Here is a 15,232-nt window from a genome sequence, read left to right on the forward strand (position 1 = left end):
ACCAGTCTTGATGACGTTTCTGAGTGAAGCCGATGGTCTCAGAGGCAGCTTGATGAATTGTTGTCCTCAATTTTTTCCACCTGCTTTCAACATCAAGGTCACCGTTACTGGTGTCGTTGTCCAGGCTGGCAAGTCCCTCTGCCAGCTTGTGGCGGTAGCTGGCTGCACATTCTGGGGACTCCAGGGCCCTGGTGTTAAGACGCCTTTGGGGCTGCTGTTTCTTATGAGGAGGTCGAATTCTCAGCTTGAGCCTGGACTTGATCAGTCGATGATCAGTCCAGCATTCAGCCCCACGCATGGCCCGCGTGATGCAGACATCATTTTGGTCTCGTTGCCTTGTGATGATGTAGTCCAGTAAGTGCCAATGTTTGGACCTGGGGTGCATCCATGATGTGATGTATTTCTTTTTCAGCTGAAAGATGGTGTTAGTTACAATCAACTGATGCTCAGAGCACAGAGTGAGGAGTCGGAGGCCATTGCTGTTTATTTTCCCCGTCCCGTGCCTTCCGATTACTTGTTTCCAGAGCCTGGCATCAGTACCTACTCGGGCATTGAAGTCACCCATCAGAACAAGTTTATCAGAGGCAGGGATTTTGGATATGGTAGCATCCAGGGACTCGTAGAAGGCATCTTTGGTGTTATCGTCAGCATCCAAGGTGGGAGCATAGGCGCTGATTAAAGTTGCGAAGCGACCTTTTACCAGGGGAATACGCCAGGTCATAAGCCGTTCACTGATGCCTTGGGGGGACTCGGGGATGTTACTGAGTAAGCTGCTTTTCACAGCAAAGCCAACTCCATGGAGTCTTCGCTCATTCTCTGGGAGACCCTTCCAGAAGAAGGTGTAACCTTCACCAACTTCTGTGAGTGAATCCTCGCCTGAGAACCGAGTCTCACTGAGTGCGCCAATATCGATGTTGTACCTCCTTAGCTCATGTGCGATGAGGGCAGTTCGTCTTCGAGGTCTCTCCATCCCGTCTCGAGCATCGAGGAGGGTGCGAACATTCCAGGAAGCCAGGTTCATAGTCATGGGTTTGATTATATTTCGTTTTCGACCGCAGAGGGGGGATGCCTTGGTGGCTGCGGTGGGCCACCCAGGTGTGGTGGAACAAGCAATGTTTAGGTCACCTTTTCTAGACCCTTCCCCTATAAGGGGTGAGCAGTGCGGACCCTGAACAGGGCTGCTCAGACGCACAGGATGCTGCCGAAGGATAATGTTGCTCCATCCCATCTTCGCAACGACCATCAATCCTGTACCGCCGCTGTGTAGGATTCAAGCTAGAAGCTTCCAGTCACATCCATGACCTGCCCCCGTCACTTTATCCTATCGCCAGTGGACTTATATGGTGGAAGCTGAAACCTGCGCTACTAGTGGATTTAGTGTGAGGGACGGGGCGCGCAATTCCTTCCCCCACATACTTGGCCGCACTCACTGTATTCCAGTGGCAAGAGTGAAGACTCGAGACGACCTTCAGGTGAGTGCGGTTGCAAGGGGCTGCCGGTGGTCCGATCTGTTGGACTCCGCCTACGCCTACCCCTGGGTGCGGATTTGGGATCACTCTTTGTCTGGCCTCTACCCTCCGACCTGTTCGGCTTGGGTGACCCTGCCAGGAGTACAAGACTCCAGCATACATAGTTAAATACATAGGTAAATACATGGGTAAATACATGGGTAAATACATAGATAAATACATACATAAATACATACAGAAATATATATATATAAATACATAGATAAATGCATATATAAATGCATAGATAAATACATAGATAAATACATCGATAAATACTTAGACAAATACATAGTTAAATACATAGGTAGATACATGGGTAAATACATAGATAAATACATACATAAATACTTACAGAAATAAATATATATAAATACATAGATAAATACATAGATAAATACATACATATATAAATAAATATATACATCTATAAATATAGAAATTCATCCATACATACATAAATACTTTAAATACATACATACATACATTCATAAATACGTAAATCCATGAATCAATAAACAAATACATAAACACATGTACATAAATTCATTAATTAATCAAACTGCTTATATTATAAAATCAAGTAATTCTTTACAATGAGTGTTTTTTTCTGCCATGGGGAGTGTAATTCATTACACTTCCAGCCTACCTTTCACTTGAACTGGTGAAGGGTTAAAGGTTAAAGTGGAGGGGTCACCAGTCCAACCGTGAAAGCCCACTCAGGCAAAACAAGAGATCGTAAACGAACCATTACGTGTCATCTGCCAAGGTGTCGAATACCAAAACCAACACTTGTATGTTTACGTAGATGTTGTGTGCTGGTTGTCTACAAGATCACACTCGTGAGGATATACACAAACACACAACATGATCAGATGGGGAAACGAGAGGTCACAGAGGAAGTGACCATCTGGTATGGACATCAAAGTTCCCATTCTGGGCTTCCTCTTGCTTTGGTGTTGCATACTGTCATTTTTGTTTGGGAGAAAAAAAAATAAGCTACAGACACTCCCCTACATTCAGTTGCTATGTATTTATCTAACTATATGTCTATGTATTTATCTATGTATTTCTCTATGTATTTATTTGTAATCTCAGTCACAATGGTGGAGAATTGGTGGCGGTATAGAATAACCGGGAGAAGTTGATGTGATATAAACAAGCACTCTTTTCCCATGGTGGAAATACGCATTCATGGGATAAGTGTCCAGTATATTGTTTGCGTTGTATCCAAAAATGACTCATAATAATAATAATAATAATACAGTAAAGTCTCGTTATATCGATATTCAAGGGAGTCCGAAAAAATATCGATATAACCGGGACTATCGATATATCCGATATCGATATAACGAGACTTTACTGTATTAAATAATAATAATAATAATAATAATACATTTCATTTATAAGCGCCTTTCAAAACTCTCAAGGTCACTTTACAGTCACAGGATCATTTTTTCTGCAGGTGAAAAGCGGCAGCCACATGCGCCAGCGTTCACTCAACCTGGAAGTAACTCAAATAGATAGAAAGCTAGCCAGTTAGCTCACAGATAGCTAATAGCTAGACAGTTAGCTAACTAGCTAGATAGCCATATAGCTAATAAATAGCCAGCTACATAGCTAGCTAGCTAAACAGATAGCTAATAGATAGCAAACAGATAGCCAGCTAGGTAGCTAACTAATAGATAGCAAATATATTGCCGGCTACGTAGCTAGCTAATAGATAGAAAATAGACAGCAGGTTAGGTAGCTAGACAGATAGCAAATAGATAGCAAAAGAATAGCCAGCTAGGTGGCTAGCTAATAGCTAAGTGACTAGCTTATAGCTTCTTCCTCTTGTCCTTTCGGCTTTTCCCTAAAAGGGGTCGCCACAGCAAATCAGCGTCCTCCATATTTAGAGGTTTGATCCGCCATCTTTGGAGGTTTGTCCTTCATCTTTAGAGGTTTGAGTTGTTTTGGCCAAGCATTTACGTCGGATGCCCTTCCTGACACAACCCTCTGTATTTATCCGGGCTTGGGACCGCCACAAGAAGACATATGTCCCTTAGTGGCTACAGAACAATTAGCTAATAGATAGCAAATAGACAGTTATATTTTGACTGTGTGTGTATGTGCTTGTGTGTGTTAACTGTGTTTGATAGGTTTATTTCTCATCTGGTATCAGGTGGTGTTGCCCGTTTCGCTTAAGGCTTAGTGTGGAATCTCGGCTATTTGTCTTCTATTCCGAGATATCCCGAAGGAAAAGCTTGCTAATTAAGCGGCTATAAATACAGGACCTTCGCATAGCTGGGTCACGCTTAGACCTTGTTCCAACTGGGCTCATCCTCATTCAGTCTGAGCCGGTGGTTCAGACTGTTCATTGGTTATGATTCTACTGGTGTGCTGCGGTAAAACAAATCTGCTCTCTACTATAAATCGGATCAAACGCTGTGTTTTTATTTAATTTTTTCATACTTTTGATTGTGTCTTGCCAGAATTGATTAATATGACAATGAATAGTCCACTCGAACTGGAGAAAGAACAATTTCTAGCTTATTTTTAACACGCAAACGCCTGATAATCGATGAACCCTTTTTTTTTAGCCTTTCCAATAGGCAAGTGGATCAAACACTTCATAGCCGTGTATTTGGTATATTACAAATAAAATGTAACTCATTCATTAAATGTAACTCATTCATTGCTATTCACGAATGTATTCGGGAATTGAAAATATGACATAAAGCGCCATTCCCAAATCTGTTCGGGTATTGTTTTTTCTTGCGGGGGTTGCCGATAAAGTGCTGGTCAGCCCTCTGGCAATGTGTTTTCTTTTCCGCAAGGGAACAGCATTTGCCTTTTTTCCATGTTGGCGCTTTGTTACAGCTTCAGCTGTTGTTAAAGCGCTATATAAATATATATTATGTATGTATTGTATTTTGGACTGCCACCCTCATTTCAAGCTCATATAACTCCACACCCATAAAATTTCGGAATTAGATCATTTTTCATGAAAGAAGATAGTCTAAGGTTTATTATGCTGCATTGAATGTTTATGTAATGCTAAAATTCAATATTCTGTAGGTCCTGGAATTCGAGTGACAATAACAAAAACCCTGGCACTGGAGTCGACATATTTTTGCACTTCTGGCAGTGAATGAGTTAAAAAATTATCAACATTTCTACCAATACGTGCATATCAAAAATGGTGATTTCCTCTGACAGTCACGGAATAGAAATTGTGTCAAGTATCAGTAAACATTTGTACGAGGGCCGCGGTGGGGGGATAGTATGAATAATAATAATAATACATTTCATTTTAAGCGCCTTTCAAGGACACTTTACAGTCACAGACAAGCATAGGTTCAATAATAAATAAAATACAATCACAAATACAATACAATAAATAAAATATATAAATATAGGATGTATTGTATTGTATTGTATTGTGTTGTATTGTATTGAGGAATAGATTGTTTGAAAATTGAAGGTTGGGGAGAGTGAAATGTGTGCGTGTATACATTTGTTTTTTTATCTTCTCCCGCTACTCGATTGCACGTCCCCAAATGACAGTGTTTAGTGGTTTGGCCTCTTTGCCTGGAGTGTATTTCCATCTTCTACGTGATTTCCTGCTCTTTTCCATGCGCAGCACCGTTCTCAGTGATCCAAATTGAAAGTTCACTCTCTCCAAGCAAGAATGCGCAACATCCAACCCTCTCGCCAACGTAGCCTGTCATTGCACAACAGGCAAGATTCACACAGGCAGGTAGAGAGGATTTCTTTCATTTACAGTGATACCTCGGTTTACGAACCCCTTGGCTTCCGAACGTTTCGGTTTATGAACGTTAAATTTATGAAAATTTTACCTTGGCATACGAACTATTTTTTGGGATACACGCGGAGCTGCCACAATGAGTGATGTGTCGTTCACGAACGAGCCTGTTCTTTAGAAGAAAATGGCACCCGACATTTTTTTGTCCTCTATTCCCCGCCCCCAGTCTTCGGTTAAAGCCACGTGATTGGTCAAGAACGCAGCAGTGAGAGGGGCGCGGGATTTAACCAGTAAAGAGACAGGCAGACAACATAGAGAGAGTGACAAAATGGATAGAAAACAGTGACATTTGGAGTCATTTCAACTTTGATAGTTCAAAGGCAGACTGTAGACTGCAAGGTTAAAATATCCCATCAATCCGGCTCCACAAACAGTCCGCACAAGCCATCTGTACACTTGATGCAAAAATCTATCAACCCAGCTAAACAGAACACAATTGATGAGGAACTAGGTAAAATTATCGCAGAGAAAGCACCTACAAGAAGAAGGTTACGTTCTTCATCAAGTGTTTAATGCTGAGGAAACCGGCCACTCCATTCCATCACGCCATCAACGACCATCACAAAGGTCAATAAAACCACTTTATTATACAGGACAGTTTATTTCTTTAATTATAATACCACAGCACATTTATTATACATAAAATAAGGTATATTTTCTGTAGTTTTTAGGCTTAGAAAATAAGAAAGTAGGAAATTATGTTTTATCGGGACCTGAGAACGGATTATTCTCATTTTAATGGTTTCTTATGGGAAATTAATTTTTGGGATACACACTTTTCCCCTTACACACTCTGTCTGGGAACCAATTAAGTTCGTAAGCCAAGGCATCACTGTATTTATTTTGTTCCCTGAGGACGGTGAAATAGAACTGATGAGGTGCGCAGGTGAAAATGAGCGAGCAGCAAAGCTGAAATGAAAAGAATGAAAAAAATCATATCAAGGCATGGAGACGACGAGGAAGAGGAGTGCAGATGATAAAAAGTGGGAATCAAAGGAGGGGAAGCACGCAGAGAGAAGAAGAGGCCATGGGAGATTAATTGTGTACGCAGAAAGACAGCCGTTTTAACAATCACACTCCCTTTTTGTTTCCTGCAGCAGATCAACTCTTTTTTTCTCCCCCGCCATTTCTTCACAAACTCTCACCAATGCTGATTCAAGGTCAAACCGGGTCGCATCGGCGTCACGTCTGCAGCCTCTTTGTTGAATCTCTCTGCATCCCCGTGTGCCGCTTTTATGCCTTTTCTTCTACGCAGTTCACCGTTTTCATCTTTCGGTGGCGTGAACAAAGCGGTGTGGAAGCTTCACAGTACCCACGAGGCCATCCCTGGCGCTTCACTCAGTCACTGCCATTCACGAATGTATTCGGTCATTGAAAATATGATGTAGAACGCCATTCTAGGGTTTTTTTTTTTCCGGTGCCGATAAAGCAGTGGACAGACCTCTGGCAATGTTTTTTTTCCCCTTCCACAAGGGGGGCATCATTTCCCTTTTTTCCATGACAGCGCTTAGTTACAGCTTCAGCTGTTGTTGAAGCGCTATATAAACCAATATGTATGTATTGCACTGCATTTTGGACAGCCGCCCCAATTTCATGCTCATATAACTCCAGACCATATAATTTAGTAATTAAATATTTTTTTTCTCGTGAAAGAATAGAAAGATTTCCAACGCTGTTTTGAATGTTTATGTCAAGATGGCGCCGCAAGAGTGGCTGCCTTTTCAGCAGCTCCTGTATTTTGTTTTCTACTTCTTTCTTTTCTTTCCTCTTCCCTTCATAACTTTGCTGCTGTGAAATGTACATTTCTCCACTGCTGGACGAATAAAGGTACATCCAATCCAATTCAAACTCAATATTCTGTGGGTCCTGGAATTCTAATGACAATGACAAAAAACCCTGGCAGTGGACACATTTTTGCACATTATCTGGAAGTGAATGAGTTATTTGATTTTGATATCACGAATATCAACATCGTCATTGAAGCCTCTGGGAGAACAGGTTGCGTATTTGTGTTTTTTTGTCCCGATTAAAAATTTAAGCAGTGGTGGTTTCACACCAGCGTGTGGGCACAGAAACACCATTTCTATGTCTGTTGAATATTTGATTCACTTTAATTATCGATCTGGTAGATTTTAGTATTCACTCAGGGGTGGGGAGGAATGTTATTTGAGTACACTTTCTATGTGACTATTTTGAGACATGATTGTTATTTTGCATCATCGTTGACGCAGATATTTTGTGTTGTCAAGTCAGGAAATAGATGATAGATTCGTTTTTCTTTGTGTTCAACTATCACTTAATAGTGCTCTCATTTTACGGGCACAGATGTATTGATTTACCGTTTTACGTAATAAACACACAAATAACTACATAAATAAACAATAAATATTGATATAAATAAATAAATACATAAATAAATACATTAATAAATAAATAACCACATGCACAAATAAATGAATAAATAAATACATAGATAAATAAATACATAAATAAATAAATACACGCATAACCAAGTACGTAAATAAATAGATGAATGGAAAAATAGATAAATAGATTAATAAATAAATAGATAGCTCAATAAATAAATAAATGAACGAATAAATCAAAAATAAACACACACACATAAACGAATGAATAAATACATACACAAATAAACACAGATAAATACATCACTCTTTAAATAAATAAATAGATACATACATAAATGTAAATAAATAGATACATAAAAAAAAGAAATAGACACATCGATACATTGATACATAGATACATAGATGAATAAATAAATAGATAACTCAATGAATAAATCAATCAATCAATAAATGAATAAATCCAAAATAAACACACACAAATAAACGAATGAATAAATAAATACACAAATAAATACACAAAATAAATACACAAATAAATATACAAATAAATCATTAAACACATGCACAAATAAATGAATAAATAAATAGATTAAAAAAATAAACACAAATAGACACGTAATTGCATAAATAAATAAATAAATACACAAATTACAAATAGATAAATCGATACATAGATACATGGATAAATAAATACATAAACACATCACTAAATAAAATTGTTCTTTCCTTCTCCCCTGTAGGACAGCGACATCCAAAAGAAAATTGACCATGAGATCCGAATGCGCGACGGGGCCTGCAAGCTGCTGGCCGCCTGCTCGCAGCGAGATCAGGCTTTGGAGGCGGCCAAGAGCCTCCAGACGTGCAGCACTCGCATCATGGCCTACATGTCGGAGTTGCAGAAGATGAAAGAAGCGCAGGTCATGCAAAAGGTGACGCGCAGGTCATCCGACGCAGGGCCCATGGACGACAGACTACCGTGCAAAGGCAAGGTGGCCATATCGGGTAAGTACATTTCATATCTGGACTCTTGAGTGGCCAGATTGAAGCGCCTAAATACAGTAAAGTCTCGTTATATCGATATCGGATATATCGATAGTCCCGGTTATATCGATACTATTTCTATGCACGCACGGAGAAAATTACATGCAAACAGGGTCGGATATATCGATAGTCCCGGTTATATCGATATTTTTTCGGACTCCCTTGAATATCGATATAACGAGACTTTACTGTACAACATTTAATGGTTGAAATCTTTGATGCAAAAAAAAAACAAACAATTACAGTAAAGTCTCGTTATATCGATATCGGATATATCGATAGTCCCGGTTATATCGATACTATTTCTATGCACGCACGAAGAAAATTACATGCAAACAGGTACTATATCGATAGTCCCGGTTATATCGATATTTTTTCGGACCCCCTTGAATATCGATAGAACGAGACTTTACTGTAGTTCATATTCAAATTTGAACAACATGCATCATATTTTTCTACATATTCTGTAGCCCTTGAAAAGGCCATTGTGTGTCTGTTGTATGGCCAACAGACACACAATGGCCTTTTTAATTCAAGCATGAAATAATTATCCACAAATATTTTATTTTTACATTTATTCATTCATAGTTTAAGAATTAGGAATAGCATAGCATAGGAATTGCATTGTGTCTTTGTAGATCTGGAGAAAGTGTACGACAGGGTTCCCAGAGAAGAGCTGTGGTATTGCATGAGGAAGTCTGGAGTGACGGAAAAGTATGTCAGAGCGGTGCAAGACATGCATCATGACTGTAAGACAGTTGTGAGGTGCGCTGTCGGTGTGACTGAGGAATTCAAGGTGGAGGTGGGACTCCACCAGGGGTCAGCTCTGAGCCCCTTCTTGTTTGCTATGGTGATGGACAGGCTGACAGACAATGTTAGACAAGAATCTCCTTGGACCATGATGTTTGCAGATGACATTGTGATCTGTAGCGAAAACAGGAAACAGGTGGCGGAGAAACTAGAGATGTGGAGATACGCCCTGGAACGGAGAGGAATGAAGATCAGTCGCAGCAAGACGGAATATATGTGTGTGAATGAGAGGGATCCAAATGCAAGAGTGATGCTACAGGGAGAAGAGATAAAGAAGGTGGAGGATTTTAAGTACTTGGGGTCAACTGTCCAGAGCAATGGAGAGTGTGGAAAAGAGGTGAAGAAGCGTGTCAGGTGTGATGTGTGATATAAGGGTTTCAGCTAAGATGAAAGGAAAAGTGTATAAAACCGTGGTGAGACCAGCCATGATGTTTGGACTGGAGACAGTGCCGCTGAAGAAAAGACAGGAAGCAGAGCTGGAGGTAGTAGAGCTGAAGATGTTGAGGTTTTCTTTGGGAGTGACCAGGTTGGATAGGATCAGGAATGAGTACATTAGAGGGACGACTCATATTAGAGGCTTTGGAGAGAAAGTCAGAGAGGACAGACTGAGATGGTTTGGACATGTCCAGAGGAGAGACAGTGACTATATCGGGAGAAGAATGCTTAGTCTTGAACTGCCAGGCAGGAGAACGAGAGGAAGACCGAAGAGGAGGTTTATGGATGTGGTCAAAGAGGACATGAAGGTAGCTGGTGTGAGAGAAGAGGATGCACAAAACCGGGTTAGATGGAGGACATTGATTCGCTGTGGCGACCCCTGAAGGGAAAAGCCGAAAGGAAAAGAAGAAGAGATTTATTCATAGTTTAAATGCATTTATATGCATTATGCATTAACTGCATTTTTTGGTCAATTTACTGTCAATTTATTTACACATTAAATAATTATTTAACTAATTTGTTTATTACAGCTAAGAAGATTATAACACTGGAATAGCCTGTTTTAAAGGGACATACTGATAGACAGCTAGCGAAATAGCTAGCGGGATAGATAGCGGGATAGCTAGCGGGATAGATAGCGGGACAGCTAGCGAGATAGCGGGATAGATAGCGAAATAGCGGGACAGCTAGCGGGATAGATAGCGGCACAGCTAGCGAGATAGCGGGATAGATAGCGGGACAGCTAGCGAGATAGCGGGATAGCTAGCGGGATACTTAGCGGGATGGCTAGCTACTCAGCTAGCTAGCTGAATACAGTCGCCAGCTTGATGGATGGGTGGATAGATAGACAGACAGACTGATAGATTGTTTTCAAAATTCACTCTTTGGCATTCGACTCACCATGATTCCGACTTCTTGGTTTTACTCCCTGGTGCTTTCTACTATCTTTGTCACTGCTTTACTTCCTGCATATGATAGCTGTCCATGTTAATCGCTTTGTTGGAGCTTCAGCTGTTGTTAAAGGGCTTTATAAATCACTATGTATTGTATTGTATTGTATTGTATTGTATTGTATTGTATTGTATTGTATAGATGGATACCATAGATAGATATCATAGAAGCTACAGGATTCTTCTCATGCTCCATCTTAGCGGAGAAAGTCGAATATATTCTTCCTTGTAATTAGATTCTGCCAGCACCGACTCTTCATTAGTGCATACTTCAACGTTTATTGACCGCAGCCAGCATGCAGACACTCACTTCGGACGAGTAAATGAATAATTATCGAGTAGAGAGCACCATTTGTCTCATCGCGACATCCTTCACACCAGGAGGGCGGGACAATAACGGGTATGGGGGCGAATTATGTCTTACTAGCACATCATATAGTAGGAAGTGGATGCACACTTAAAGGACGACCGACACTTTTTTTGTTTCCTAACTGACATCAGAAAAACGTTTTATAGCATCTAAAATACCCAAAACACGCAGTATGATATTTTTATTCAAATGCAAAACACGAATAAAAATGACTTAAAGAAATTGAGCTGCGAATTGGGCATTTTCAGAAAGTCCCGCCCCCAGTTCGTGACGTCACACCAAGACGTCTTGCATTGCTGGAGAATCAAAACAATGGCTTCAGATTCAGAGAATATGCTTTTTTGTTACACATCCAGTTATGATGATATGATTCAAATAGCTCTGAAGAGGAAAGCATACATGTTTGCAATCGATTGAATAATTTATTCCGTGCCATTTTGAGGCAAAATTTAGGGTAAATGTCTCACCCAAAAAGAGGCAGAAAATGGCCACCGACCTCCTGTGAGGACTGAATCAGCCCGTTTCCACGGGCTGATAAATTCCTTATATGGAGCTTGGACGACCTCTTCTGGCTGTTTTTGGTGCAACATGACGTTTTCAGACCAAACAAGCACATCAAAATGCATTGACGTGATGGAAGGACTGCTACAATGTGTCCTTTTTTTTCGGTCAGGGTTGTTCCTTCAGTGACGTCACGTACGGACTCGTCATCAACTCAAAAACAAGACTTCCGAAATATTCAGCACGAGTCTTAAAACGTAAAATATAGCTATATGCGGTGGAATATTTGTATAATACGCTCAGTAGAAGTCATTTGAAGCCATTTTACAAATTATGGACACAACTTGTCCGGAGACGTCGGTTGTCCTTTAAGGTTATCTTGTAAAGAAAGAACATCTGGAATCTAATCCCTGTGTGTTGTTTTTGTGACAGATCTTCGTATACCTCTCATGTGGAAGGACACAGAGTATTTCAAGAACAAAGGAGGTGAGCAGTATGGTCATGTCTCATTTTTTATCTCCTCTTGGGTGCAGTTCAGCGTCCAAATTGTGTCCCGAGAGCGCCATTTCCTTTTGTTGTTTATTCGTGTTTCTGGTTCCGATTGATGACATGTTTTTTATTTTCCAACTTGAAAAAACTGCAGCTTTGCCTCCCGGCAATGTGAAGAATCACACACGCTGTAAAATGAGCCATAGTTTATTTAGTCAACAAATTTGTACTTCACATTTTTTATGCTTTTTCTTATTGCACGCCGGTCTTCCCGATGACCTTTGGCTTATAGCTGACATCCTCCCCCGAGGAAGTTAATTTGCGCGCAGTCTCTCGGCAGCGCCGATGGATTTAATCGGCATGGCCTCGTACATACTAAGTACAAATGAACCCAGGAGACAGGTGGCGGACTTTTAAACCAAGCTTAATGAGGTCAGTAGGCGCTCTGAGACAACGTCTGAGCCCGTAAGGCAAAGACGAGGAGACCATGTGACACCTTTGCGTCATACACGGCTGTGTAAGCAGAGTTTTGAACTCTTGAAGTCTTGAAGGGGGGGAGGTAAGTCGGATGCAACAAATTGATGAATACCTACCGTATTTTCCAGTGTATAAGGCGCACCTTGATTTTCCTTAAAAGATGACCGTGAGCCTTATACGCAGCTGCGCCTTATATGTGAAGTATTATTGAGCCGCAAATACTGTCAGCATCCACTGACTCCATTCCACTCTGTAGAACAAGTAGTGCATGCCTCTACCATAGCGCCTTATAATATGCTCCCCTACTTATGAACATTCAAGTTACGACCAACGGTACATACGACCATTTTTGTTGTAACATATTGGATTGGATAGGATGTATCTTTATTCGTCTTGCAATGGAGAAATTTACATTTCACAGCAGCAAAGTTATGAAAGGAAGAGGAAAGGAAAGAAAGAAGTAGAAAAAAATGTAGTATTCTCTCCAGTTGTACGTGTACATATCTTTATAGAGCATATATTTTATTAAATGTTTATTTTTCACTACAAACCAATACAGGTTACTTATACAAGCCTTGAACATACTTATATAAACCTTAAACATACTTATATAAGCCTTATAATAATATATAATAATACATTTTATTTCAAGTGCCTTTCAAAGCTCTCAAGGACACTTTACAGTCACAGACAAGCATAGATACAATAATAAATAAACCTTAAACATACATTCCAGACAAAATATAGTACTGACGCAACTTACGAACAAATTCACCTTACGAACGACCTTTCGGGACGTATCTTGTTCGTAAGTTGGGGAGCGTCTGTATTTGGAAATCCTTTTTCATTCGTTGAAGGTGTGTTCTATAGTCCAAAACGCCTTATAGTCCGAAATGCCTTATCTATGGAAAAAGTTTGAAAATACACCATTCATTGGGGGTGCGCCTTATACTCCAGTGCGCCTTACACTCTGGTGAACCTTATACATCGGAAAATATGGTAATTGTCAAATCCGAAGTCAAAAATATTTACTGTTATTGTTACGGTTTGCAAGGTGTTGATGGCAGTAGTGGATCCCAAAAAGCAGGAAGGAGGAAGCAGCAGGTTGTATTTGAGAAATTGTATTAAAATAAAGTCAACAGGAACAAAATCTTAAACGTTAAAATCATTTGAACAGAAAAATACGAAGTATCAAAAGAAAAACCAAGAGTAAAAGTCTGCCAAGATGAAACAAACACATGCACAGCAAACAATTGCATACACAATGCACAATGCATACAATTGCATTCAATGACCCGACACCAAATGGTCGTGCCGGGAGTCCTTTTAACTGTCACTGATTGGGAACGACCAGCACCTGCGAGGCAGAAGGCAGGGCTGACAGCGCTACCCGTTGGTCGCCAATCCGTCCGCCACTGACCTGGACGACCAGCACCTGTGCAGCTGCAGGCGGGGCCGACAGCGCCACCCGTTGGTCGCCAACCAGATCGTGACAGTTATGGTGCTTTACATTGGACAATTAGAAATTTTGGTTCAGACTTTAACAAGCATCGTTGAATTTCACGTTTGATTTGCATTCGCGGGCCGAATAAAATTATATGGCGGGCCAGATTTGGCCCTCGGGCCATTACTTTGACACCAGTGATATAAAGCAAGCATCAAATTTCCAAGCGAGAAAGGCAATAACTGTCATATATATTATCCATTCTCCGTTGCAGAGCTCCATCGCTGTGCAGTCTTTTGCCTCCTGCAGATAGGAGCAGAGATCTTCGACACGGACATGGTGATCGTGGACCGCACGCTCACGGACATTTGCTTCGATAACACTATCGTCTTGTAAGTTACACACCGGTTTCTCCTCAACTCAACCCAGAAATGAACTCTTCATTCAAATGAGTGAATTTTTAAAATATTTTATTGTTCCGCTGTGGCAGCAGTGAAGCCAGTCCCGCTTTCGAGCTGCGCGTGGAGCTTTACAGCTGCTGCTCAGTGGACGACTTCTCAGCCGGTAGCACCCCCAGGAAGCTAGCCAGCAAACTGAGCTCCTCTTTGGGCCGCTCGGCCGGGAAGAAACTGCGGGCGGCCATTGAGCCCGGGCCGTGCAGCCCAGTGAGCAATGGAGGGGCCTCTCCTCTCCTGCTGCCTGTCCCTTCTGTACCGTAAGTGTGATTCCTTCTTCCAAGCTCAATATTAAATAAAAGTTAACTCATTCACTGACAGACAAGTATAAAAATGTATCCACTCCAGTGCCAAGGCTTTAGTCATTTTTGCTCAAATTGCAGGACCCACAGAATATTGAGTTTTAGGACTACATTAGGACTACATAGGACTACATTATTTCCTAAATTATATGTGTCTGGAGTTATATGAGCCTGAAATGAGGGGGGCTGTACAAAATACAATACATATTGATTTATATAGCGCTTAATAATAATAATAATAATAATAATAATAATAATAATAATAATAATAAT

General features: G+C 40.7%; 1 protein-coding gene across 5 annotated transcripts in view; it reads left to right on the plus strand.

The window, feature by feature from the left end:
* rtkna (rhotekin a) overlaps window positions 1–15,232 on the plus strand; it is an 86,761-nt gene that overhangs the window by 63,659 nt on the left and 7,870 nt on the right. For 4 of the 5 annotated variants that reach the window (XM_088993675.1, XM_088993673.1, XM_088993676.1 and 1 more), the window contains exons 2-5: window positions 8,426–8,687; window positions 12,225–12,278; window positions 14,477–14,594; window positions 14,693–14,917. In XM_088993675.1, coding sequence (XP_088849801.1) covers window positions 8,426–8,687; window positions 12,225–12,278; window positions 14,477–14,594; window positions 14,693–14,917 — 659 coding nt within the window. Of the gene's footprint in view, window positions 1–5,138; window positions 5,251–8,425; window positions 8,688–12,224; window positions 12,279–14,476; window positions 14,595–14,692; window positions 14,918–15,232 lie in introns of those variants that run through there. The other variant, XM_088993677.1, reaches the window with a different exon arrangement.

Source organism: Hippocampus bargibanti, linkage group LG04 (assembly GCF_051943395.1).
Source record: "Hippocampus bargibanti isolate YZ-2025 linkage group LG04, ASM5194339v1, whole genome shotgun sequence".
In the NCBI taxonomy this organism is placed as follows: Eukaryota; Metazoa; Chordata; class Actinopteri; order Syngnathiformes; family Syngnathidae; genus Hippocampus; species Hippocampus bargibanti.